Raw genomic sequence first — 26,364 nt, 5'->3', positions numbered from 1 at the left:
TCATGTGGTCCTTGATGGAGACGTAAGAACCAGGTGTTAGCTCAGCCCCCACCCCCAAGTCCCCTGCCCACCTGTGGTTCCCCCTACATACCAGCAGGGTATCTGGGAGGTTGTGCCGCTCTGTGAAGGTGATGACCGCGGGGATGATGTCCACTGCAGCAAGCTCTAGGGTGGCCGTGTTGATGGAAGCTGTATCATAGGCCCAGCCCGTCTGGAAGAATACAGCCACCTTCCTCATGAGAAGACCCGAGCGTACACGTTTGAACACGTGTCTTGCCATAAATCTCATGGTGGCCCCGAGGTTCCTGAGGCCATATGACTGCTCCAGGGGGATGTTCCTGACAGCCTCCAGGAGTGCAGCTTTCCCTTTGTAGTCTGAGAAACGAACCAGGTAATCGGTTTTGGCATGGTAGGAAACAATGGCCACACGTGCACCTGTTGGGCAGTTACTGTCACTTATTTCCATCTTCATCAGCAGAGATAATAAAATGTGTCTCATCCTCTCAAAATCCAATGGAGAGACATCACTTGACATGTCCAAGGCAAAGGCCACTTCGGTTGGGAACGCTGGGCATCTGGAAATACCTTGACACAACAAATACGCAGATTTTAGATGTTCTGTAATGCCTCTGAAGAGGTAAGGATGTAAGTAAGAAGGAATGTTATTTACCTCTTGAACAAGCTGGAAGGGAAATTAGTTTGGAGAGAAAAGAAGATATTGTTAGCTTATGTAGGCAGTGGTACCTTTTCCGTGTGTGTGCTTCAATATGAAAAACCATCTCCTCTGAGAAATTCAAGCATAGCCTTCTCAGACTCCTGCTGAGTGTGGCAGAGACCTCTATGTGTTCCCCAAAATCCATTCTCCCTTTTTTCTATAGTCATGAAACCCCCAGTTTTGGATTGGGCAAATGGATGCTTGAAACGAGGACAACATCTCCCAACTTCACCATCTTACAAGTTGTAGGTAATAGAATAGGAAGGATAATGGGTACAACTTGGAGAAAAATATTCTTCTCCTTTCCCTTCCTTTTCCTGCCAGCTGAAATATAGATACGATGTCTGACCCTTGATTTATTTTTAGACCATGAGGTAATTTGGGGAACAGAACACCCTATATACACACAACGGCAAAGGAAGAAAATGTAAAGGGACTGATCCTTAACCACCACGGGCTCCATATCAACCTGAACTGACTAGTTCCAGCCTATGGTTTCAGAATAACATTTGTACCACTGTTACTGAAAATTTAGGTCACATTCAACTGAACTTAAACCTAACAAATACATTGAGCTATTCTGAAACTATATTCTATATATTTATATGATATGTACACATATAAAATTACATATAAATTAATTATAAACTATATGTGTTATATATGTGTGTATATACAAGTAATATATTTTCAAGGAAAATACTAAAAAAACAAAAATATTAGAACTACCCTTAATTCATCATGTATATGTATTTATGTACATAAATATATAATTATTTCATGTCATTTTATAAAACTTGGAGTTCAAGATATAGTCTATTCTGAATCTTTATTTACTTAGTATGTGATGATTTTTTTCCATCAATGAATTTAGAGCAATATTATCTACCATATAGATGACCCTTTATGAGGGGCATACTAGTACATGTATCTGTCCACATTTGTCCAATTACAGCCCTATATAAATCCCTATAAGTTTGGATTTTATATGCATGGTCCAGCCAACTGCTCTTCAGAAAAGTTGTATCAATTTACACTCTCACAAGCAATGTGTACTCTTACACATTTCCCAATCTGAACAGGGATCTTTCTGGCATTTTTAAAACACTTCCAATCTGAGAAACAAAACGTGTATCTTACTGTTTTAATTTGTATCCTTTGACTTCTAGTGAAGTTGAACATTTTTATAGGTTTATTGTACATTTGTATAATTTTTTTCTGAATCTCCCATTCATGTCTTTTGCCCATTTTCAACTCAAAAGTGGTGTTCGTTTTCACATTCAGGTTTAGCCATTATGAAATTTCTGTTTGTAGATAAAAATGATTGAACAGTAGCAATTTTTTATATTTCAACATGATATAGTAAGGAAGTTAGTTTCTTTGTCTGTGTCCTTTGCTTTTATTGCAAGTAATTTTTTCCCACTTTTCTGTTTACTTTTGACTTCATGGCATCCCTCAATGTAAAAGAGTTTTCACTTTTTACATTGTCAACTCTGACACTCTTAATTCCTAATCACACTGATGGTATAATTCTTTATGATTTCTAGGAAAAAGAATTCCACAATCTCCCTGAACAGCCACTGGATGGGAACACAGAGAACATGGAAGGGTTAGGGTAAGCAGGGCAGAACGACTGTAGAGAAAACCCAAACTTCCAAATGAAGCCATTTGCTAAATCAACATTCTCGCCCCATGGCCGGTAAGTAGAGAAATGTACATATCACAGGACACAAATATCGTGGAATGCATTGAACATACTAAAATTCCAACGTGGGGATGTGACAAAACATTACTTAAGATTGGATTGTTCATAATTCCATTTTAAAAACACAACTGTAAATAAAATAGGACAGATTTCTTCTCAGAGGGTGACCATTGATCCCTCTTGCGTAAAAGGGTTAGATAAAAAGAACAAAGCTCCCCTGTTCTGAGATAAGAAGCAGCAAGATACAGACAAGCAGCTGTGCAGTTTGACATCTCCTGGGGGCACAGTATTGATCAGTGGAGCTTCTTTTCATTGTTGAGATGGCATGCTCTCAATCCACTTTATTTCTGCGACCACATTAGGAAAGATTACTTACCTAACAGGGAACGAAGCCCAATGCATAAATTTATAAAAGCCTTTCACGACAAATAAGGCACCTCCCAAACCTCAGCCAAAGCCTCAAGTGACTTATGATCCTAATCCATAATCCATCCCCAGCTCACACCACTGGCTCCTTCTGAGCCTTTCCAAAACAACTTACGGCAGTTTTCGCGTGTGAAATCAACAATTTTGCAGGGCTGTTAAAAAGATGGGGAAAAATAGGAAAAACGAAAAAGTATTTAACTTGAAGCATATCTCTGTTCATGCTTGTCACTTAGGAATGTCATATGGATGTTATCAGAGCCTATGTGAAGTTTTTAATCTACAACAGAAAATCTAAAAATTATCAGAGCACATGAGACTATTCTACAATTACATTTCCAAATATAGTCAATACTTTAAAACATTTAAAAGATGTGTATACAATATAGTGCCCATATTTCTGGAGATAGGCAGATAAGGGATACTCATTTTTAAAATCTGCCTTACAAAGCAGTAGAATCAAACCTGGTTTTGAGGAAGTTGAAATCAAAGAATCTAAGCAGAGAATGCAGGTAAATGCTTTCAATTCTTGGCACTCTATACTATAATAGCAATTCCTGTATCACTTCATTAGAACGACTGCCAAGACAGGTGCGCCTAACAGCTTACCTAGTCATTCTGCTTCTTTCCCTTGATTCCTTCCTCTCTGTTCTGTTCTTCCCTCCATCCAAGACCTCATCACTTCCTGCTCCTCAGTTGCCTCCACACCCCCAGCCCCCACCCCCTGACCCCCGCCTAAGAGTATTTTTGTACTTGGGAGATAAAACACTATCATAACTTTTGAGATTGTTTTCAACTGTGCCATGAAACACAAAAACCTGTGCTATATAAAAGCCTGTGTGTGGGTTTATACATACTTTACAAGCAGTTTTTGAGCTTTACAAAAAGTCGCATTACAAAAGGTAGTAGCCTCAAAGTCTTTTTTTCTTTCTTTTTAATGTCAACTAGTGTTGCTCAAAGACATCTCAATTCTCTGCTGGATTTAAAATATCATTCTACTTTTTGTATTTGACTTGGTGATAACATTTCAGAGTAGTCTGTAAACTTAAAGTACTAACAGAATTTGTAAGAGGAAAAAACTCAAGAATCTTTAAGAGTAACAGATTTCTATTTTCTGAAAATGGAAAGCTTTGTGTTCTAAAAAGACTAAAGTTTTGGCTGGGTGCAGTGGCTCATGTCTATAATCCCAGCATTTTGGGAGGCCAAGGCAAGTGGATTACTTCAGGTCAGGAGTTCAAGGCAAGCCTGGCCAACATGGTGAAACCTCCTCTCTACAAAAAATACAAAAATTAGCCAGGCATGGTGGCACATGCCTATAGTTCCAGCTACTTAGGAGGCTGAGGCAGGAGAAGATCTTGAACCCGGAAGACAGAGGTTGCAGTGGGCCAAGATGGTGTCACTGCACTCCAGCCTGGGTGACACAGTGAGACTCTGTCTCAAAAAAAAAAAAAAAAAAAAAAAAAGAAGAAGAAAGTTTGGAATTAAAATCTTCACCTACCGTCATATCTGCCAAACCTTTGGAGCCCTTGATGCCCTGGAAAAAACAGAAACTTCAGTTTAAAATGCAAGATTTTGAGATCCAACACATTCTTCTACAGAGGTGGCAAAAGAGTCTAAGAAAACCTACCACACTACATAAAGCATCTTCTGTTCTTCACTCCTAGACCTAGAGTTCTGTCTGAATCATTCAGGGAGAAAGCCCGAGTACCTAAGAGGTATATCCAAGACCTCTGAGTCCAGAAGATCTCGATGGACACACTCTTAGAGGACCAGGTCATTTTGAAACCATAGTTTAGGACCACACTCAGAAAAAGAGCAATCCAAGATCCCAGGACCATTCATCAATAGCTCTAAAGTAGACCCCAGTTCCTTCCTTACCCTTTCTCTTCAGGCCACCCAGCATCACCCTTTTTCTGCCCTAATACTGACCAAGAAGTCTTCCCTGGAAACCTTCAGATTAGAGCTGCATGGCTCTAACCTCTTTGGGAGTCTACAGATCATTGTTCTTATTCAGAATCTACAAGGTGGTAATTTGTGACCTCAGGCAGGTCACTATGTTCATTTCAGCCTTTGTTTTCTCTTCTGCAAAAATGGCATGAATGGTCCTTCTAGCACTAAGACTTTTTATTTTCTGACTTTGTTCCACCTCTCCAGTAAACCCTAAACTGCAGTGAGACCAACAGGTTCAATCCGTGGCTGACCTACTGTGCCATCCCTCATGATTGACAGTCTGGCCTCCTAGGACAAAGCACAGAGCAGAAGGACTGCATCTTCAAAGTATTTCCTTTTATATCAAATGATGTTCCAGGGAATTTAAAAAATATTTGTGGGCTTTCAACATTGTTAGCTCAGTTAAGATTATATAAATATGGTTTTTTAGGCTTTTCTTCTGGTTTTTGCATAAATGTTGTTCATCTCGTTTCCATTGATAAACTCACTCTCCATTGAGTTTCACGCATTGTTTTATTTATTTAGACAGGTTCATAAATCTCCAGCCACTCCAATATCTTCCCAATGTTCAAGTAAAAATATATATTGAATAAATACACTATATAGAGACTTGAAGTTAATATGCTTTAGGACAAATTTGCCCCATTCTCTATGTCGATCCTCCTGTTTGTCCCAAATGTTCATTTCTTCTTTAGAGATTCCTCTTATCAAGTCTTTATTCATTTTTATACAGCAGTTGAAAACAAAAGAAGGGTACATGTTACCATTTGTCCTGGCGGGCCTTGGTCACCTGGAGTTCCAACAAATCCAGGAAAGCCAGCATTACCCTAAAAAATGATCAAACCAGAAGAATAAGCTTCTTCCTTGATTACAACTATCAGATCCACTTTGATATGTTATTATTCCTAATGCCAATGAGTCTGATATTGACCAGCTAGTTTACAAACTGAATATCTGTGGGATAAGACATGGAGAATAGAAAGAGAGGGTGGTCTCTTTATGGGAACCATCCAAATCCACCCCCCTATATACTCAACCTCAGTCATGCACATGTGCATACACACACAAACACACACTTCTAGACAGATCCTTAAAAGATGGCTCAATACACTCCATTGAGTCTTGAGGTCATACAATAAAAAGAATGCAGGATGTCTGCATTAAGAGTCTGACGTCAGAAAAAAGGAAAAATTTCTCCACCACCTTCTGGTTCTCAGTGTTTCAGAAAAGGCACATGGTGGCCATAGGTTTACTTCCAAATATTTGAAATGACACAGCATTATATAAATACAGTGGATCCTTTATCTTTTTTTTTATTTGAAACTAGAAAAAAAGTTAATTGACCAGAGAAACCATTGCCTGCAGCAGATCAAGTTAGGCACAAATCAAATATTTCTTTATGTTCTTACCAGTGCATGAAAATACTAATTCTTAAGTATCTAGAAAAGACTTTCCTTTCCTCTTTTCTGCAGTAAACACTAGTCCATTTTCTAGAAGACCTTGGTATATCATCTAAACATCACCAGGATGTTAGATATCCACAAGCTTACTCTTTTCAAAAAGAGCTGCCAGTGATTGTGGCTCTTCAAGGCTGACTATTCAGAACCCAGAGGAATTAATTTTTAATCGGAGACTGTGTAAAGCGCAGTGGACTTAAAGTCCACCAAGATGGTAACAATATTCTCAAGAATCTTTTCTGAAAATAGCAGGAGAAAGTTAAGGCTTGGAAGAATCCTAAAGAAATAGCAATCGTTTGCTCTATAGCTAAAATGATATCCTTCCAAATGATGTCTAGACTTACCAAAGACAGAGTTGCTCCCAAACTTGGTTTTAAAAGGTTGGTATTGTAAAACCGAAACTCCCAACTTGGATTTTCTGTTGTTATGGCTTGGTAAACTGTATTTGTATTCAGAAGATAAATGACAGTGGGATTAAGTGGGGAGTGGGATAGCCAAAAGAGGGTGTGGAATGAGCATTGACTGAAGAGGAATGGGCTTCCTGCTAAGAAGTCCTAACCCAGTAGAAATGTGCTTCCATAATGATGTGGGCTTCTATAGCTCCTGGGAAGTTTATTTGATTCTTACCCTCTTCCCTCTTACTCCCTTCACCCCCTTCTCTCCTGGACGGCCCAGGTCACCATCTTCTCCCTTAATAGAATCAAAAGCAGAACTCTGAGTATAAAGAAACGTAAGCATAAACAAATGACACATGCTCCCTACCAGTTGCCAGACCCAGAAATATATCTTCTTACTTGTGTACCAGGATGGCCAGGGAATCCAGGTTCACCCTAGTGTCAGAAATGAGATGAGTTCTTGTTTAATGATTAAGAAATTTCCTTGACATACCTTGGGGGAAAAGAAGACACTATAATTTTGAGGAAATAGACTCAAAACAAGAGCCAGGAAAAACAACTATAGCAACAGTTGTTATCTTGAGCTGCTCTCAAGTGGCCATATTTCATTTACCTAATTCAGCATGAAACAACTTGTAAATCACTTACAAAGTCTCCCCCTCCTTAGTATATTGTGTAATGAAACTTCTTCCTTAAGGCATTTTTATCTCTCAGTTCAAATAATCTGAGGTTTAATCCAACAGAAACCAAGGGAGAGGGCACCACATTGAGTGTTGGGAAGCAGGTGCTCATTGTCGGAACCAAAGGCACACTACAAAGCAATCATTCATTAAACAAATACCTATTCGAATCTACTATCTTCCAACAACTTCTCTAGGCACAGGAAATTCAGCAGTGAACAGAACAAAGATCTTGCTCTTATGGAAATTACATGCTAGTGGGGAAGAAAATGAACAAAGAAATATATGTGAGAAAGAGATAATGTTATTCCAGGAAGGGGATTAAGAATAAAGGATTACATGTATCAAGGGATGAGGAGGCACTATTTTACATAGGTGGTCAGGAAAAGCCTTTTTGTAAAGGCAGCATTTGGGCAAAGGCCAGTATGAATTGAGAAAACAAGCAGACTTAAGGGAGAAGAGCATTCCAGGTGGAGGGAAGGGTATGTGAAAACAAACTCTGAAGTCAGGAGGAGTACGTGCCGCCAGGGTTGAGGAAGACTGAAGCAGAGTGGAGGGAGGAGGGCAGGCAGGAGAAGGTGAAGTCAAAGAGTTCACAGAGACCACAATGTGTAAATTCTTGCAGGCCATGTTAACAGTGGGTTTTATTCTGAGGGACATTGAGAATGACAGCGGGACTTTGAGTAAGAAAATGACTCGATCTGACTACGTTTTTAAAGACGTCTCTAGCTGTGGCATGGAGAACTAACTATATGAGGCAAGGGTGGATGCAGAGAGACCAGTTCAGTGGATACTGCAGAAACACAGATGGAAAATTACGTTGGCTTGGTCCAGAGGGTGGCAGTGCAGTTGTGAGACATGATGAAATGTCGGATGTACTTTGATGATAGACTTAACACTATTTGTTGATGAATTAAACGTGGGAGTAAGAGAAAAAGATTTATCAATGACAGCTCAAGTCTGTCTTGAGCAATTGGATGGTTGAAGTTTCCAGTCTTAGAGATGGGAAAGGCTGGAGCAGGGGCAGGTTGTTAAAGGAACCAGTTTTGGCTGACTGGATATTTAATAATATTAAAGCATGTTCTCACTCATAGGTGGGTGTTGAACAATAAGAACATATGGACACAGGGAGGGGAGCATCACACACTGGGGTCTGTTGGAGGGTGCTAGGGGGAGTGCAGTGGGGGATGGGGAGGTTGGGGAGGGATAACATAGGGAGAAATGCCAGATATAGGTGATGGGGAGATGGAGGCAGCAAACCACATTGCCATGTATGTACCTATGCAACAGTCTTGCATAATCTGCACATGTACCCCAGAACCTAAAGTACAATTACATATATATATATATGTACACACACACACACATATATATAAAGGATTATTATTATTCTTTGGTGTAAGAACGGTATTTTGGTCATATTTTTAAATAATCTTTTAAAGATGCAACCTAAAATATCTGTGTATGGAATATATGATTATCTTGAAGTAAATCTTATCTATCACATGACCTACAGTAGAGGGACATACATAGAAGTTCTCTCTCCACTTCCACTTTCTTAATGAAACACGAAACACGTTCGTCTGCTTGAAGTATGGACGACAAAGCAGATCTCGGAGGTTTGAGGAGACAGGAGGGGGTATGAAATCAGCATGGTGGGAGGAGAAGTGAGTGGGAGTATAAATAAAACAAAACAAAATTCGCCAAGGGTTTTTCGTTGTTTGGGTTAGGTGATGGATACATGGGATGAGACAGGGGAGTGTCATTATACTGGTCTCCACTTTTATTCATTGAATTGGTCTGTAATACAAGGTTAACAAACAAACAAACAAAAATCAAGAACAAAGTTGTTTGGGGACATGCCAATTTTAAGATGCCTGTTAGATGACCAAATGGAAATATATTTAGAGTTTAGGATATGGGTCCGAGCTGGAGAAACAAAGTGGATATAACAGGATAGATGGTTATTGATGCCAAGGAACTGGATTTCCCCAAGAAATGTCACCTGAGAGATGAGCAAAGAAGGAAGAAGATATGAGAACAGAGCTTTGAGTCTTCCAGTACTTGAAGGTCAATAACATCCAGAAGATCTAGCGAAGCAGATGAGAAAGAGAAGCCAGTGAAAACCAGGAAAATAGAACGTGCTGGAAGTTGAATGAGGGGAAAGAAATCAGAAATAAACCCGTGATTAAACTGTCAAATGCTGCTGTGAGATGGAACATAATGAGGGCAGAGAAGTAACCATTGGATTTAGCAACATAGGGTTTACCTCAACTACAGCAGATGTAATTGAGTGGGGAGGGTCGAGGAGTTAAGTCTCAAGTGTGGTTTTCAGCCTCAGCACTACTGATATTTTGGACCTGATGGTTCTTTATTGGGAGGGGCTGTCTTGTGCACTGTAACATGTCAAACAGCATCTCTACCCAGTAGATGCCAGTACCCTCTCCTTGAGTTGTAAGAACCAAAACATCTCCAGACATTACCTTTCCACATATATGTGGAAGCTCGGGCACTCCCAGAGCTGAGGTGGGAATATCTGACATATATGTGGAAGATGAGGTAAGAAGTTTGACTTTTAAATAAGGGGGCGACAAAATCAATTTTTACTTTTTAGGGAGGGAACTCTGGCAGCCAAAACATTTTGTAAATATGTAGAAACCGTTCCTGGCATACAACTTGGAAAACAACACTTCTTTTTAAAAATAAAATAAAAGCTAGAGTCCTTAGTTCAGAATACCCTGTAAGGTTACTCTCACCTTTTTTCCTTTTCTTCCTGGATGTCCATATCCATCAGAACCAGGAAGACCCTAAGAAGATGACATATAAGATGAACTGTAGAGTCATGCAGATCAACACTTGTTAATAATAGTATATGAACTCTTGGATAAATCAACAATGCTGGGATAGCAAATGAGCTTGATGGAGATTGAGAGATGACCTTCATAGGACAAACACTCCAGATTTGGAGGAGATACAGGTTTTAAACTTTGAAAGACCACAATAGAAGGAAGTTTTTAGGTTTTTTTAAGCCCCCATCTGTACATCAGCAAGATGATACCTTGGTTGTAGGAAGTCATACACAACTGTGCAAAGTTTCCCTTGAGCTAAATTTGCTTTCCTTGTGAGATAAAGTAAAAATAGAAGCTCTAGAACTGGTGAATCATCAGACAAAATCACAGACTTTGGAGAAAAAGATTGGAATAGAGGCAATATAGTTTAGTGGTTAAATATACAGACTCTAATCCCAGATAGACCTGAATTTTTATTCCAGTTCCAACATTCGTTGTATGAGTGACCCTGGGGAAGTTGCACAACCTCTATAAACTTTAGTTTCCTAATCTGTAAAATAGGGATAATAGTATCATCTACACTGTATACTCGTTGGGAAGATTTAGTGAGATTGTGTATGAAAATTGCTTAGCACAATGTCAGGCACAGAGACAGTACTTGATAAACGGTAATTAGTCTGCTGCTGGTGGTGGCAGTGGTAGTGATGGTGTCGGCAGAGGGGTAGTCATGGTAGTGGTGCTGATGGTAATAGTGAAGGTGGTGGTGATGATGGTGACAGATGATAGTGATGGTGATGGTAATGATGATGGTGGTGGCAATGGTGATGGTGGTGATAGTATGGTGGTGCTGATGATGGTGATGGTAGTGATGGTGGTGGCAATGGTGATGGTGGTGATAGTATGGTGGTGCTGATGATGGTGATGGTAGTGATGATGGTGGTGGTGGTAATAATGGGGATCATGGTGATAGTGATAGTGGTAGTAGTGGTGATGATGTTTATGGCGATAGTGATAGTAATGATGGTGGTGGTAGTGATGGTGGTAAAAGCAACGGTGATAATGATGGTAGTAGTGGTAGTGGTAGTGATGGTGATTGTGATGATGGTAATGATGGTATTGATGGTGATTGTGGTGGTGATGATGATGCTGGTAGTTGCAATGTTATTGCTGAAGATAATGATGGTGGAGGTGGCAGTGGTGGTGATGATAATAATCATGAAAATGATGATACTCCCAGGGAGCTTAGCATCTGTATAGACAGACAATGAGCTTCCTGTAATAAAAAATAAATTCAAAACCCTATAGGTGTTTTTTTTTTTCTGAATGGACAAAGGGTTCCCCAAAACTATGAAGATAGATTGAGAGGAAAAATTAAAAATTTGAAGACAGAAAAAGATTCCTAGGGTCTAAATTGGAAAGACTGAAAGACTAGAAAAGAAAAAAAAATAAGAAGATTGCCAAAAATGAGTTCTTGGCAGGGGCTGGAGGGGTGAGAATGAAGTTCATTTGCTGTTACTCCATCTTCTCCTTGCTGAAGGATGTGCAGAACCTTCAGCATCTGCAACCTTGGAGACCCAAACTCTGTATTTTTGGAGAGGTCTCTTGAAAATAGTCACAAAATAGCTAACTTGCTCTCCTATTCAGGGTGATAACTAAGGTAAAAAGGCATAGTCCTGTGTTTGAAAGTGTTGTCTTATAGAAGTTAAGTATTTTACGTACTTTGGTCTCCAAAGATTACTTCTATACTGCAAATAATCAAACCCATACTCTTAAAAGTTTGCTGATCTGGCTGTCTTATTCGTTGCCCTGGGGGGGGGGGGGGAAATGTTTCGCTGAACAGCTCTCTATTCCTGAAAGACTTCAAATGCTTATAAGATATCACTGTCAAACAGATGAGGGACATTGGCACTTTGCTCTTCAACATGTGAGAAGACAAAATAAATTCCAAGACATCTTTGGATTCTTAATTTATACAAGAAGTTTGAGAAACTTTGACTACTCAGATTCTCAGGAGGGCTAGTGGTCACGTCGTATTTGTAACCACAAGTTTAGCTTAAGAATATTAGAATTTCGTGTTCACAGCAATGATATTAAAGCCGTTTCAATTTATTACATCCCGTTGATGCCATTTTTGTTTATCAAGCCTATTTTTTTCATGATTTCTTACTGGAATCTAAAAGACGGATGAGATACTTTAATGCTGTGGTAGATGACTCCATCAAAATTTGGCTTGGGGCACACTGAGATTTTTTTAGACAACCTCTCCCTGATTTGCCTGATATATTCTGAACTGAATAAAAGTGGTTTCATGCATTTAAAAAAAGAATATTAGAATGTTAAATAAAACGAGAACAAACGGCAAATAAATTCAATCAAGAGTCCAACACAGAGAAACTAGACTTACAGCTTGCCCCCTTGCTCCTTGATGACCCCTGGGGCCTCTCTCTCCGGCATCACCAAGCTCTCCCTTTTATAATAAAGGGAAGAGATAAAATTAATTTTCTTCTATGAGGTTATGCAATTTTGTGTCATTTTCCTTAGAGATTTTACAGTCACTGTTTTCAAGTTTTGATAGCGTACCCTATACCCTAAGGTTAATACTTTTCTCTAGGCTTTGTTAAATATGTGTAACTAGCAAACACAGTAACAATTCTGGTATTGAGAATTAGCAACACCAGGTATGTAACATCAATTACAGAATTTTATATTACCATGGCTTTTTCTAAATTCGGATGTGCACATTTGTGTTTGTGGTGACTCCATATGTATATCTATCTATTGATGCATCTTTGTCTACTTATACATGTGATTTATTTTTCTATATGTTCGTCTATATATGCTGCCTCCAGTCAGTAGTATCACCAACCGTATCAGAAATGTATGTTGGAAATGATGCTATAACTAAAGATTGGTTTAAGGAAACCCGACGGGTTTTCTCAAGCTACAATCAAGAAAGAGCATGTTCTCTGATATTTACCTTTATTCCTCTTAGTCCATCTTTTCCTTTTGAACCTGGAGGCCCTGGAGTACCAGGATTCCCCTGCAACAAGACCATAGCCAAAATTACCACTAGGGCCACAAAGTTAACGATCTTTCTCTCTTGATATTATTGAAATAGTTTATAACTGGTAATACGCTCACGAATCACCTTATAGATGGAAGCTTAGCCTTTGATATTTAATACGTTAAATTAATTCTATCCTCCAACATATAAAATGCATAATATAAACATTTACATTATGGGTTGGGGGCATTGATATAGGAGAGCAGGAGGCCACATCTACCACATACTGAGAATTGAGGGAATCATTGCTACGCTACAGGGGAAAACATTATTTGATTAAGAGATCCAGAAAATAAAAGCCTAGACTTTCACCTGTTCGAAATTGAAAATATTTTCAATTGACATTGAATAATGTAATCAGTTATGAGGCCAGATTTTTTTTTCCTGATCAAGGCAGAAAAGGGACAGAGCTATGGCTTTAGCCATCTTCAAGCTGCCCTTTTCAGTTTCCTGATGGAGGCTCATTCCTGACTCTGATCATGCTGCTCATGTTTCTAAGCCATCCCAAATGCTCTTAATCAAATAATGTTTTCCCCTGTAGCGTAGAAATGATTCCCTCAATTCTCAGTATGTGGTAGACGTGGCCTCCTGCTCCCCTATCTCGAGGAAGCCATTCTGATCATCAGTCTCAATCTACCTGAGCCTCCTATGAACCACCAAGATATTATTTGGAGAATAGAGCAGGCACTAGCAAGACCCAAGATTGGACACTTACTATCTGGATGACAAGTCATTTAATTCCTCTTAGCCTCAGTTTCCTTATCTATAAAATTGGTACAGTAATGATTCCTTATATATTTGTGAGGATCAGTTTAGTTACTTATAGTTTCGTGTGGTACTATTATTTCATCTTTTACTGTAGCTAAATTTGAACTTGTATTACATACCCTCGAGGTTTAAACCCATATCTAATTGGTCACTATATTCCCACAATTTACCTAGAGTAGGAGATACATAGCAGATGATCAATATCTACTGCATCAAATGAGCTTTTCTAGAAATTCCTGATATCCCCATATCCCAGAACAAACAGTGTAGCTTTATGTTATTTATCCAGGAACACTCAGAGTATAAATCAGCCAGTGTTAACGAGTAGCTGCACCGTAGCTGTTTTAAAAACCTACCTGAGCACCCACTAAGCCTTTTCGTCCAGAAGTTCCTGGTGGTCCTTGCCTTCCTCTTGGCCCCTGATCCAAAGATGAAATTAAAATTCAACCAGTTTTTAAAGAGTCATTTATATTCCATGTAACCACAAAATCACCTTGGATGCCAGTGGAAGCACAAATTAAGGTGCCCGACCCATCACTATCTCGTTTATCCAACTTTAATCAGGGAGCATCTGCACTCTGAAGCACCCGAGAACACTCACTCCAAACTCACTCCATCTGAAGCAGAGGGTGTGAGTCCTCAGCATCTATATTTTTAGCAGTCTCTCCATGTGAATCTGATGAGTACTAAAGTTTGAGAATGTTGCTTTTTTATTTTAATTCATTCACCTAATTTTAAATCCTAAAGAGGGGATGAGAGGGCAGCAAGGCTATTGATTTCCACTGAAAAATGAACTCTTTCCTTATACACACACGGGTTAAGAACAAAAGATTGCGTTTTCGATTTGATCAAGAGCCAAGGGTGCATTTAAGTGGCTTGATCTCACTGACTACACTTCTGGGGATTTGCTCATTTTCTCCCCAATCTATTTTACTTTGCTGATTTTTGACACTTTAATATTTTCCAGCTTCTCTGAGAAACACTTTCCTATTAGAAGTATTGATGGATCATGGCCTCAACTTTCCTAGGTGAGGTATTGACAATCACCTATTTAAATAGACCGTCATGCTCACATCCCAGTGGGAAGGTGAGAATTAAGGAGAGGTTTTATTGATTATCTTGTTCATGGTTCCCAGCATGACTGGCTTCCTTTCCACCCAGCTGTGTAATGAAGTGAGTATAGACAGGAAAGGAGGGACCCAACAGTGGCAGCGAGGTTGGGGCGGGGGCGCGGTCCTGAGCTAGTCATCAAAAACAAAGGGGAAAAATACACATCTTTTAGCTGTTTTCCCTTCAGTTCAGATACTATTTTTCATCATAAAACAAATATAATCTCTAATTACACATTGACTACCCATTTTTTTCCTTAGTGCCTTTAGCAAGTCTAAGAGGAGCAGCTACCTTCTAAAATTATCATCTGACACTCACAGGATTTTTAATGATGGGGAATGATTCAAAATGCGAGCAAAATTTATTGTTTCAAAGTGTTTCCATTTGCATATACTCAAAAACAATTTGGCTATTAAAAGAAATACATATAATGTGCTCCAGAAGGGCTTATAGAACGACAGATTTGGGTTATGCTTAGATGATGCTGAAAGAACTGGTTGAAAGTTTAAATTTCCAGTTATCAGGTGATAACCTAACAAAACGCCACTGGGTGACCTTGAGGACAGGACCCTTGCCTAAACAGCATCAACGTCCCAGGTCTATTAGCAGAGTGCCCTGTGCATAACAGATGCTTAGTAAACACTTCACTGATTTTTCCTACCAAAGTGAATGATGGGGTCTCACTCTTTTGCCCAGGCTGGAGTGCTGTGGCACCATCGTAGCTCACTGCACCCTTAAACTCCTGAGCTCACAGTGATCCTCCTGCCTCAGCCTCCCAAGTAGCTGGGACTAGAGCTGTACAGCACTATACCAAGATATGAATACAGTTTTTAAAAATTAAATAATATTTGAAAACACAGCTTCAGAGGCAGTAATCAAGAGCATTGATTTTGTAACTATACTGCCTGAATTTCAGTCCCAGCCTTATCATTTATTAGTTGTGTGACCTTTGCCAATTTACCTAACGTCTCCCTTCCCTCTTCATTTCTCTTCTGTACAATGAGAATAATAACCCCCCTCCCACCGAAGAATTAAATTAGTTGATACAAGTGCTTTAGGCAGTGTCTACAACATAGAGGTCAATAAAAATTAGCTATTGTGGTTTAATCTTTTCAGAAAGGGGGCTATACCATCTGCTTTGGGAGGCCCTGGAAAGGAAGCATCCAAAGCCATTCTGATTTATATTAAATTCTTATCAAACAGAGAAGTTGACATTTCAATCAAATATCCTACAGCACTAAAATCAAGTTCCCAGATACAACCTGTGAGCCTGGATACCCAAGCTCTCCTTGGTAACCCTGTTCACCGGATTCTCCAGGCACACCCTGTCAAAATGAATAAGACTTAGAGTGAGTTCACCAGCCATCTTCAGTGTTCTTACTGAAAGCAGCTTTTCCTGCAGTGTATCACTTGAAACCGCAAGAGAAAGACTCAAACAGGATTTGACAGGTTGTGATTAATCCTCTTAAAGGATGAAGTTGAAGATGAAATGTGGATATTTACATTTATCTTGGCAAAATACAAGACCAGATTCTTACAGCCTTTCTTGAGGTCTTTTATTCCATACAAGGAAACTCAGAATATTGAACACAGCAACAAACATGACACTCTGAGACAAAGGCCTGCAAAGTGCACGGGAAAATAACAGAAAACTGGCTTTGAAACCCTATAGATCTTTATGGCAAGAAGCTACGTCTCTTGGCAAAGGGTGAGTTATTAAAATGATTCATTCTATACCTGATTTAATTTATCCCACAAATTATTTTCATTTCTACAGAGAAGATACGTTTTCCAAGATTAAGTATAACACCCACTTTGCAAATTATTCTGCCGTCTTTTTCGTATTGCTCACATGTTGACTAGATCATTAATTATTCATAGATATGCAAAGATCAAAAACTTCAAAGTCAGAATTTAATCAATGTGTGGATCAATTACTTGTGCTTCATCAGGTTTTGAAACTATTCAGTACTTCTATTAATCATTCCTGTTATGTTATTCTGCTCTTTAAGAGTTGATTTCTAGATTTATAAACATGAACCAAATTTTAAATGCAATACAGCTAGAAATTTTGAACCAGGTTATGAAATGTGTAATTTGCATATTATCATATTAGTGACATTCATAGTGCAACATTCATAAAAACAACGTGGCTATATACAGCTAAGTTCAGACTCTTATAATTCTATGCTTATACATTTAAATTAAGAAAATAATTTCAGCAGAGCAAAAGCAAAAACAAAACAAAAAATCTGTAATACACATCACATCACTGATGTTCTTCACATCAATTACTATGATATCCAACAAAACAGAAATTACCTAAATGCTCAACATAAGGATAGATTAGTACATCATGGCACTTCAATAGAGTAAAATATAATGTTCTAAAATGATAATAGGTAGATTTGGAAATAGGGAAAAGCAGAATACGAAATGTTATGTCCATTATAATAATCCTTTATTTTTTATACAAGAGAATGGAAAAACATGAAACTACTTGGAGAAGGACGGTGGGTTTATGTACCTTTAACAAATTAATAATATTCTTAATTTTATCAAAAACAACAAATTTAAAGTCTTGCCTTACTGACAAATAATGTATGCATCAATTTATTTGGCATAAATATAACCTTTTCCATAAATAAAATTTTATTTAGAATTTCACTTTATTATACATCTTGCAAAAGAAAGCAGATCTAATTTCATAGATAATACTGAGCCACATTTTCCCAAAGTCCAAGGAATGCTGTAAGTTGGAGTTCAGCATCTCTATAAACTATATTCTTCTGGTAGGACTGACTGGTTTTTAGCAAGTTACAGCCTCAGAACATAAATGGGCTTATATGACCAGTGCTCCAATGTTGAGTCAACTAGCAAAATCAATGACATGGTGGATAAACCTAGTTCATTCTGAAGCCTACAAATATTTGTAATTATATTTCTTATTTTAAAAATCAACTATTCTATAAGGCCATAGTCACCAAAACAGCATGATACTGGTATAAAAATAGGCATATAGAGCAATGAAACAGAAATAGATAAAAATAAAATGAATAATAGAAATGAAAGCTCTACTCTAATATATTAGGATATTAGCTTCTTTTCAACTGACATGAAACATTATAGCAGGGTGGGGAGGAGTCAGATAATCATATAGACTTTCCTTTTTTCATGAAAAAAAAAAAAATCTTCATGGAAACTTTCAATGAACCTCATGCAACCTCAGACAGCCCAGCCAACACTCTCCTTGACCTCAGAGAGAACAATTTAAAGTAGCCATAAAAGTTAGACAAATAGGACTATATTGAACTAAAAAGCTTCTGAACAGAAAAAAAAAAATGAGCAGAGTGAAGAGACAACCTGTTGAATGGGAGGAAATACATGCAAACTATTCACCCAACAAGGGACTAACATCTAGCATATACAAGGAACAAACACTCAATTGCAAAAAAGCAATCCCATTAAAAAGTGGGCAAAAGATCTGAATTGACATCTCTCAAAAGACATACAAATGGCCAATAGGTATATGAAAAAATGTTCAACATCACTAATGATGAAAACCACAATGAGATATTATCTTATCCCAGTTAGAATAGTTCTTATAAAAAATGCAAAAAGCAACAAATGCTAGCAAAGGTGCAGAGAAAAGGGATACATATTTCCGGTAAGAATATAAGTCCACACAGTCATTGTGGAAAACAGTATAGAGATTTCCCAAAAAGTTAAAAATAGAACTACCATATGATCCACAAATTCCACTAACGGGCATTTACCCAAAGGAAAGAAAGTCAGTGTATCAGAGGGTTACCTGCACCCCCTTGCTTGTTGCAGCGCTATTCACAATAGCAAACGTGGAATCAACCAAAGTTTCCATCAACAGACGAACAGATAAAGAAAATGCAATGCATACACACAGTGAAATACTATTCAGCCACAAAAGAGAATGAAATCCTGTTATTTGCAGCAACATGGATGGAACAGGAAGTCATTATGTTAAGTGGATTAAGTCAGGCACCAAAAGACAAATATCACAAGTTCTTTCTCACATATGGGAGCTAAAAAAGTTGATCTCACGGAGGTAGAGAGTAGAATGATAGTTACCAAAGGCCGAGAAGGGGGTTGGAGATACGGAGAATGAAAAGAGGTTCATTAATGTGTGAAACAAATAGTCACACAGAGGGAATAAGTTCTAGTGTCTGATAGTACAGTAGGGTGACTATAGTTAACAATATATTATGCATTTCAAAATAGCTAGAAGATCATATTTGAAATGTTCCCAACATAAAGAAATAATAAATATTTTGAGGCATAGATATCCTAAATACCCTGGTGTGATCATTCTATGTTCTATGTATATATCAAAATATCACATGTGCTCCACAAATATGTGCAGATATGATGTATCAATAATAAATACAGCAGTCACATGTGTGGAAAAAAGAGCAACTCTTTCTAGAAAGCACTGACCGTTAACCCTGCCGGACCTTGCCTTCCTCTTGACCCCTAAGAAAAACGGAAAACAGAGACCTTAGAGAAGGAAGCAAACCGATTTTCACCCCAGCCTACCACCCTCTTCCACAAAGGCAGGGGAAATACATCCCTGCAGCTGCTACACCTACCGGAGGGCCAGCATTTCCAGTTTGTCCCTGAACTCCATCAAAACTAGAACGTCCCTGAAAAGTAAGAGATAAAGCGAAGATCAGAAACAAAAAACAACGAATGCCAGGGAAACTTTTTATCCACTACAGAAGCCACTAGGTAGATGTGGCACTTAAATTTACACCAGATTACATTAAATTAAAGATGTAGTTGCTTTGTTATGCTGACCACCTTCCGAGTGTTCAGTAATTTCATGCGGCTAGTTGCTACCATATTGAACGGCACAGATACAGGATAGTTTGACGATCTCAGCATGTTCTGTTGGTCAGTGATGCTCGAGAAGAAAACGACATTAAATTCTGATATTTCAAAATATCAGTATTATAGGCGTCTTTCCCCAGAGACTGTTCCTTGGATGACTCCTTACAGTTCACCATGCTGGGACCACAGTCACACGTAGCCTCCAACAAGCCATGCTTAATATTTGAAAATATTGGCATTTCTCTTTCTACCTGTGTAATTTAGGGTCCTGAGTGGAAGACAGAAACAGAAGGTAGAAAAAGTGTCTCTCTGAAGACATGGGTGATCAAAAGATACAGATGCTGACAGAGAGAGGAGTTTATATAGTCACAGTGAGGAAAGATTCTGGTATTCTCACCTCTTTGGGGTCAGAAGTGGAAAAAATGAGTATTTTTCTGAGAAAGAATGAGTCCATTTTTTAGGAAAAATGGCAACCATGTGAGAAGCCAAGTAGGGGGACTTCGGCTAATTATTTCACAAAGTTACATGCTAACTCAATAGGGATACGTAAATAGGGGTATAATGCGAAATACAGAAACAAAGACGCTTCATGCAAAGCTGTTCACCCAACTGTTATTCATAATAGATTAAATTCTGAAACAATTTAAAGATCCCACAATACGAGGGAAGTGTTGATCAAATTATGTTAGAAACACTTACTGAAATGGAATGCAACAATTAAAAACTACGTTTCTCAAAAGTTTTTAAAGTATAAAAAAGTTTGCGCTATAATGCCAGAAGTGTTTAGCCTAGTTGTGGGGAAACAATCATACAAATCCTAATTCAAGGGTGTTTAGCAAAATAACTGGTGTACAGTGTAGGCGTCATGTAAACAAATAACTGGGCAAAGGCGATGAAAGGGCAGTGATGGCACAGGACAGGTAAAGGCACTGCACAGTCTCAGCTGGATCCTGGAACAAGCGGCAGCCACAGAGGACATGACTGGGGTGTTACAGACTCAAGGTCTGTGTTCCCCTAAAATTTCATATGTTGAAATCCTAGCCCCCAGTGTGACAGTATGAGGACGTGGGGCCTTTGGAAGGTGATTAGACCATGAGGGTGGTGCCCTTGTGGTGGGATTAGTGCCCTTATAAAAGACGCTTGAAGGAGCACTCTAGCTCTCCTTCCGCCATGTGAGGTTGCAGCCAAGAAGATGGCTGTCTATGAACCAGGAAGTACTCTGTCACCAGACACTGAATCTTCTAGGGCCTTGATTTCAGACTTCCCAGCTTCCAGGACTATGAGAAATAAATATTTGTTATTTAAGTCACCCAGTCTATTATATTCTGTCACAGTAACCCAAACTGCCTAAGACATGGAGCAGGTGGAAAAATCTGAATATGGACTGTATATTAGAAAATAATACTGGCTGGGCACGGTGGTTCATGCCTGTCATCCCAGCACTTTGGGGGGCCGAGGTGGGTGGATCACTTGAAATCAGGAGTTCGAGACCAGCCTGGCCAATATGGTGAAACCCCATCTCTACTAAAAATACAAAAATCAGCAGTATGGTGGCAGACGCCTGTAATCCCAGCTGCTGGGCAGGCTGAGGCAGGAGAATCGCTTGAATCCAGGAGACAGAGGTTGCAGTGAGCTGAGATTGTGCCACTGCACTTCAGCCTGGGCATCACAGAGAGACTCCACTCAGAACCAAAAAAAAAAAAAAAAAGAATATTGTATAAATATTAAATTTCATAAGTGTGATGATTATATTATGTTTTTATAGAAAATATCCTCTTTCTTAACAAATACTTGTTGAAAATTTAGAGGCAAAGTGTCATGAAGCCTTTAATGAATCCACAGTTACACATACACACACACACACACACACCCCTATGTATATGTATAAAAAGATATAAAGCAAATATGGCTAAAGGGTAAACGTTGGTGTTTAGCCTTACAACTGCACTTTTCCATAGATTTGAAATTTTTCAGAATGAAGAGTTAGGATAAAAAGTAACAGGTTCATCATGGACTATTTCAACAATACAAAGAATAAAATCAAGGTAAAGAAACACTAGGGGCTGGCATGTTGCCACTGCAAACAAGTTGGTTTTTCTCTTTCCTTTCACTTCTTCCTTTCTTTCTTCCCTTCCTCCCTCACCCTCCTTCCTTCCTTTCTACATTCCTTTTTTCTTCTTTCTATTCATGCCTTCCTATCTCTCTTTCTTTATACCATAGAAGGGAATGGACATGGGCTGGCAACCGACAGTATCCACAGCCTCTGCCGTAAGTGAGCTGGAGGCCAAACCCAGTTCTGCTGTGTACTGAAAGAAAAGGTAACACACTTCTTCTAAAGGCACTGAGGGCGCTGACCATGGACACTGTGTCCCATGTAAAGGGCATACACTCTCAGCCATAAAAGAAAACTAAATTATGTCCTTTGCAGCCACATGGATGCAGCTGGAGCCCGTTATCCTAAATGAACTAACCCCCAAAATAGAAAACCAAATACCACGTGTTCTCATTTATAAGTGGGAGTTAAATCTTGGGTTCACACAGACATAAAGATGGGAACAACAGACACAGGACTTTGAGAGGGCAGGGAAGAAGGGGGGCAAGGAGTGAAAAGCTTCCTATTGGGTACTATGTTTACTATTTGGGTGGTGGAATCAATAGAAGCCCAAACCTTAGTACCACACAATATACCCTTGTAACAACCTGTACATGTATTCCCGAATCTAAAAATGAAAACGGAAATTAATTAAAAAGAAAGACATAATTTTGGCGATATAAAAACGGTCTACAAATCTGGACTCACGTTAAATACAGGGTTTGTAACCTGCTTTTTTCACTTAATATTACACTGTGGATGTTTTCCATATCATGAAATCATCTTTTACGTTTCATGGTCTAATACTATTCCACTATGTGGAAGAGCATTGTTTATATAAATAATCCATTATTATTAAACATTTAAATATTTTCAATGTTTTACTACTTTACAAATCACTGCAATAACCATCCTTGGAGGTAAATCTTTGTGTTGCACCATGATTCGCTTACATTTCTAGGACTAAAAAGAGCAGATCAAATGACATACCCATCTTAAAGCTGTGGCAGACTGAGTTTGGTGGCCTATAAAACAAGCCCTTCCCTTTCCTCTATGTGAAGAAAATCTGTTTGGTCTTTCTAGTTTTGTTCGGGGCAACGACACACCCAGCTCCAAGGTATGAATTACCACAGGCCTAAACCACTGTGGCGATCCCATTTCCTTTGGTTAGACTGAGACTTGCTTTTTCTGCATCTCTTGAAATGCGGCAAGGGCAGGTGGAGAGCACGGGGCCTATTGTGGCTAATGAGCTATAAAGAGAATGTTGCCGGGAGTAATTTGATGAAAGGAAAGGCCCTTTTCTTCTGGCATTTTATGTAACTGGGGAAGACAAAAACACTTGGAGCTGCTAAGCCCAGGGACGGAAAGCTGACACCCTGAGGGTGGCAGTGTAGAAGCAGAGGCGCTGATTACGTCACTGAGGCTTTCTGGCAGGCGTCCCCAAACTTTTTACACAGGGGGCCAGTTCACTGTCCCTCAGACCGTTGGAGGGCCGCCACATACTGTGCTCCTCTCGCTGACCACCAATGAAAGAGGTGCCCCTTCCTGAAGTGCGGTGGAGGGGCTGGATAAATGGCCTCAGGGGGCCGCCTGCTCTCTGGGATCATAAGCTGCTGTGCCAAAGTGGTCATCACCCATCTCTGGGTTATAAAACACATTTATTAGCTAAACACTGCTAGGCAGGCTTTCTGTCCTTTGTATATTTTAAAACATAGTAACAACAAAAACAAAAAACGGTAATCCTGATGACTGACGTGCCTTGCCTATTGCCTCCCAAAAAGGTGGTTACTGATTTTCATTCTCCCCAGAAGTGTTGCTCTCTCACTTCTGACTGGTATGATTGGTTCACCAAGCTTTCTCCAATATTAGGTATGTAATAAAGCTGCTCTGCTTGATCGGAAAGACTGCTTCATCAGGAAACCTTCTCCATCCAGATTGCAACATTTAATCTGCTCTTTGGTTCATCTCGGAAAGGAAAGGTTGCCCCTAGGGAGCTCTCTCCAACAGCACTTAACCGGCTAGAACAGGAGTGTCCAAACTTTTGGCTTTCCTAGGCCACGTTGGAGCAAGAAGAATTGTCTTGGGCATAAATCATTCTACTACAAGGACACGTGCACACGAATGTTCATTGCAGCACTGTTTACAATAGCAAAGACCTGGAACCAACCCAAATGCCAAACGATGATAGACTGGATAGGGAAAATGTGGTACATATACACCATGGAATATTACGCAGCCATCAAAAACGATGAGTTCACGTCCTTTGTAGGGACATGGATGAACCTGGAAACCATCATTCTCAGCAAACTGACACAAGAGCAGAAAATCAAACGCCGTATATTCTCACTCATAGGTGGGTGTTGAACAATGAGAACACATGGACACAGGGAGGGGAGCACTACACACTGGGGTCCGTTGGGGGGAAATGGGGGAGGGGCGGGGGGTGGGGAGGTGGGAAGAGATAGCATGGGGAGAAATGACAGATACAGGTGAGGGGACGGAAGGCAGCAAACCACACTGCCATGTGTGTACCTATGCAACAATCTTGCATGTTCTTCACATGTACCCCCAAACCTAAAATGCAATAAAAAAAAAAAAAAGAAAGTTTCCAAATTGTGTTGGGCTGCATTCAAAGCCATGCTGGGCTACATGCTGCCCACAGGCAGTGAGGTGGACAAGCTTGGGCTAGAATGTCAGCATCTGCCAGCTGCATGGTAATAATGGAGCTGGTACGAGTGACTTCTGTTCCCTAAGTCTATTCAAAGGGTATTTAGTTACCACCCTTTTTTGGCCCAGCATGGGAGTAGAAACCATGGGAACACAAACGGAATATGTCACAGCACTGCCCCAGAGGGTTGCAGCTTTTGTTTGCATGTACAGTTTAGGGATCTGCTGTTCAGAGTTAACCCTCTGCGAAAGTCAGTGATGGAGGCCTCAGAAACCTGTGAACATGCAGCTCTTGGCTGCATGCGGCTCGTGGCTGCGGTGCTGTGATGTACACAGCACTGGACCATTTGTCTAGAGCCCTAGGCTCCTTCCCAGCAGTAAAACTTGGAGCAAATCTGAGTATACAGATCATGATCTTTCTTTTCACAACAACTACAACTCATGGAAGCTTTGAAATGGTTTCTCTATCTTCCCGCCTTACAGATGAGGAAACGGGGGCGCACATGGGTAGGGTTGCTATCCTGCTGCTCCCTAAGCTCAATTCCATAGCCAGCTGAGTGGCTATTCACAGGGCTCTCTGATGTCAACTCACCACAGGAAACCCTCTCAATGGGGTTTGTCCAAAACAACTGCAATTAACAAGAGATTCTTGCAGCAAGTCATGCTGATTTTCTCACACAGCGACGTAATAATGATCTTGTTACAAACTGCATTTAACTCAGGCTCTAGACATATATAAACAGAATGCAAAGTAGCTAGAGAAGAGAGCCAATGTCCTATAGTTTTGTCAAAGGATGAAAAAGTGAAGTTCAGAGTAATAGAGGTTCCTCTCTAGCTGCAGACATTTTGCTATGCAGACCTCATGCCTGGAAATTAGGAAAGATATGAGGACTGAAGCGCTTGGGTTATTTTAGTCATTTTTCAGAATCATGCATTTTAATGTCTGGGACATGAGAATCTAAAAATGGCTGCCAAGAAGTTAACACTGATCAAAGTTAACAAGTCTTTTTCCTTCTGTGATGCCTTCTATCACAATGCTTCTAGCCTTCGGAGCTAAGCGAGGATTTTACCTTTAAAAATAGCTTAATTCCCAGTTCACATCAGTCAGCACTGGCTGTGACAGAAAGCAGGCAAGCACTGTAATGACCATGAATACATTTAAAATGAATACATCATTATAAACATAGAGAATTTGGAAAACTAGAAATATCTTAGACATCATTGAGTCTGGTGCTTTCATTTTGGAGATGAGGAAATCAAGACAAAAGATGTCACGTCATAGGAGATAGGATTTGAATAGAAAAAAAAACAACTATGAATTAAGTATACATGGATGAGGATGTCAGTGGAGATTATGATTCAGAGCCCCTATCTCTACGGACGATGGACTCCCACAGGCTTGCTCTCTGTTTTTTTTTTTTTTTTTAACGCTGATTCTACCAGAGTGCCCAACTCTTCTTCCCCAGCTAGCATGTGTTCCCATGTAACCCCCCAAGGGAAACAGAGACCATCTTACCCGATGCCCACGCCTTCCTTTTTCTCCCTTAGGGCCTTGGATATAGCTATTAGTTCCAGGATCCCCCTGAGAAAATAAAGGGTTCATTATCTCAAATAAACAGAAAAGAAATTATAGGAAGAATTATTTAAAACAAAACAAAATAAGGCACAACTAAAGTGGACCCTTTT

General features: G+C 39.5%; 1 protein-coding gene across 5 annotated transcripts in view; it reads right to left on the bottom strand.

The window, feature by feature from the left end:
• Window positions 1-26,364, bottom strand: part of LOC101029972 (collagen alpha-4(VI) chain-like) — a 120,601-nt gene that overhangs the window by 21,714 nt on the left and 72,523 nt on the right. For 4 of the 5 annotated variants that reach the window (XM_074405444.1, XM_074405442.1, XM_074405445.1 and 1 more), the window contains 15 exons: window positions 26,195-26,260; window positions 19,679-19,732; window positions 19,527-19,562; window positions 16,319-16,381; window positions 14,303-14,365; window positions 13,092-13,154; window positions 12,519-12,581; window positions 10,082-10,132; window positions 7,045-7,080; window positions 6,878-6,940; window positions 5,558-5,620; window positions 4,342-4,377; window positions 2,962-2,998; window positions 671-682; window positions 92-585 (listed from right to left, as the gene is read on the bottom strand). In XM_074405444.1, the coding sequence (XP_074261545.1) occupies window positions 92-585; window positions 671-682; window positions 2,962-2,998; window positions 4,342-4,377; window positions 5,558-5,620; window positions 6,878-6,940; window positions 7,045-7,080; window positions 10,082-10,132; window positions 12,519-12,581; window positions 13,092-13,154; window positions 14,303-14,365; window positions 16,319-16,381; window positions 19,527-19,562; window positions 19,679-19,732; window positions 26,195-26,260 (1,200 nt within the window). The remainder of the gene's footprint in view (window positions 1-91; window positions 586-670; window positions 683-2,961; window positions 2,999-4,341; window positions 4,378-5,557; window positions 5,621-6,877; window positions 6,941-7,044; window positions 7,081-10,081; window positions 10,133-12,518; window positions 12,582-13,091; window positions 13,155-14,302; window positions 14,366-16,318; window positions 16,382-19,526; window positions 19,563-19,678; window positions 19,733-26,194; window positions 26,261-26,364) is intronic. The other variant, XM_074405446.1, reaches the window with a different exon arrangement.

The sequence above is a fragment of the Saimiri boliviensis genome, chromosome 9 (genome assembly GCF_048565385.1).
Source record: "Saimiri boliviensis isolate mSaiBol1 chromosome 9, mSaiBol1.pri, whole genome shotgun sequence".
NCBI lineage: Eukaryota > Metazoa > Chordata > Mammalia > Primates > Cebidae > Saimiri > Saimiri boliviensis.
Note: the sequence above shows the minus strand (reverse complement) of the source record. Positions and strands in the feature narration are given on the sequence as shown.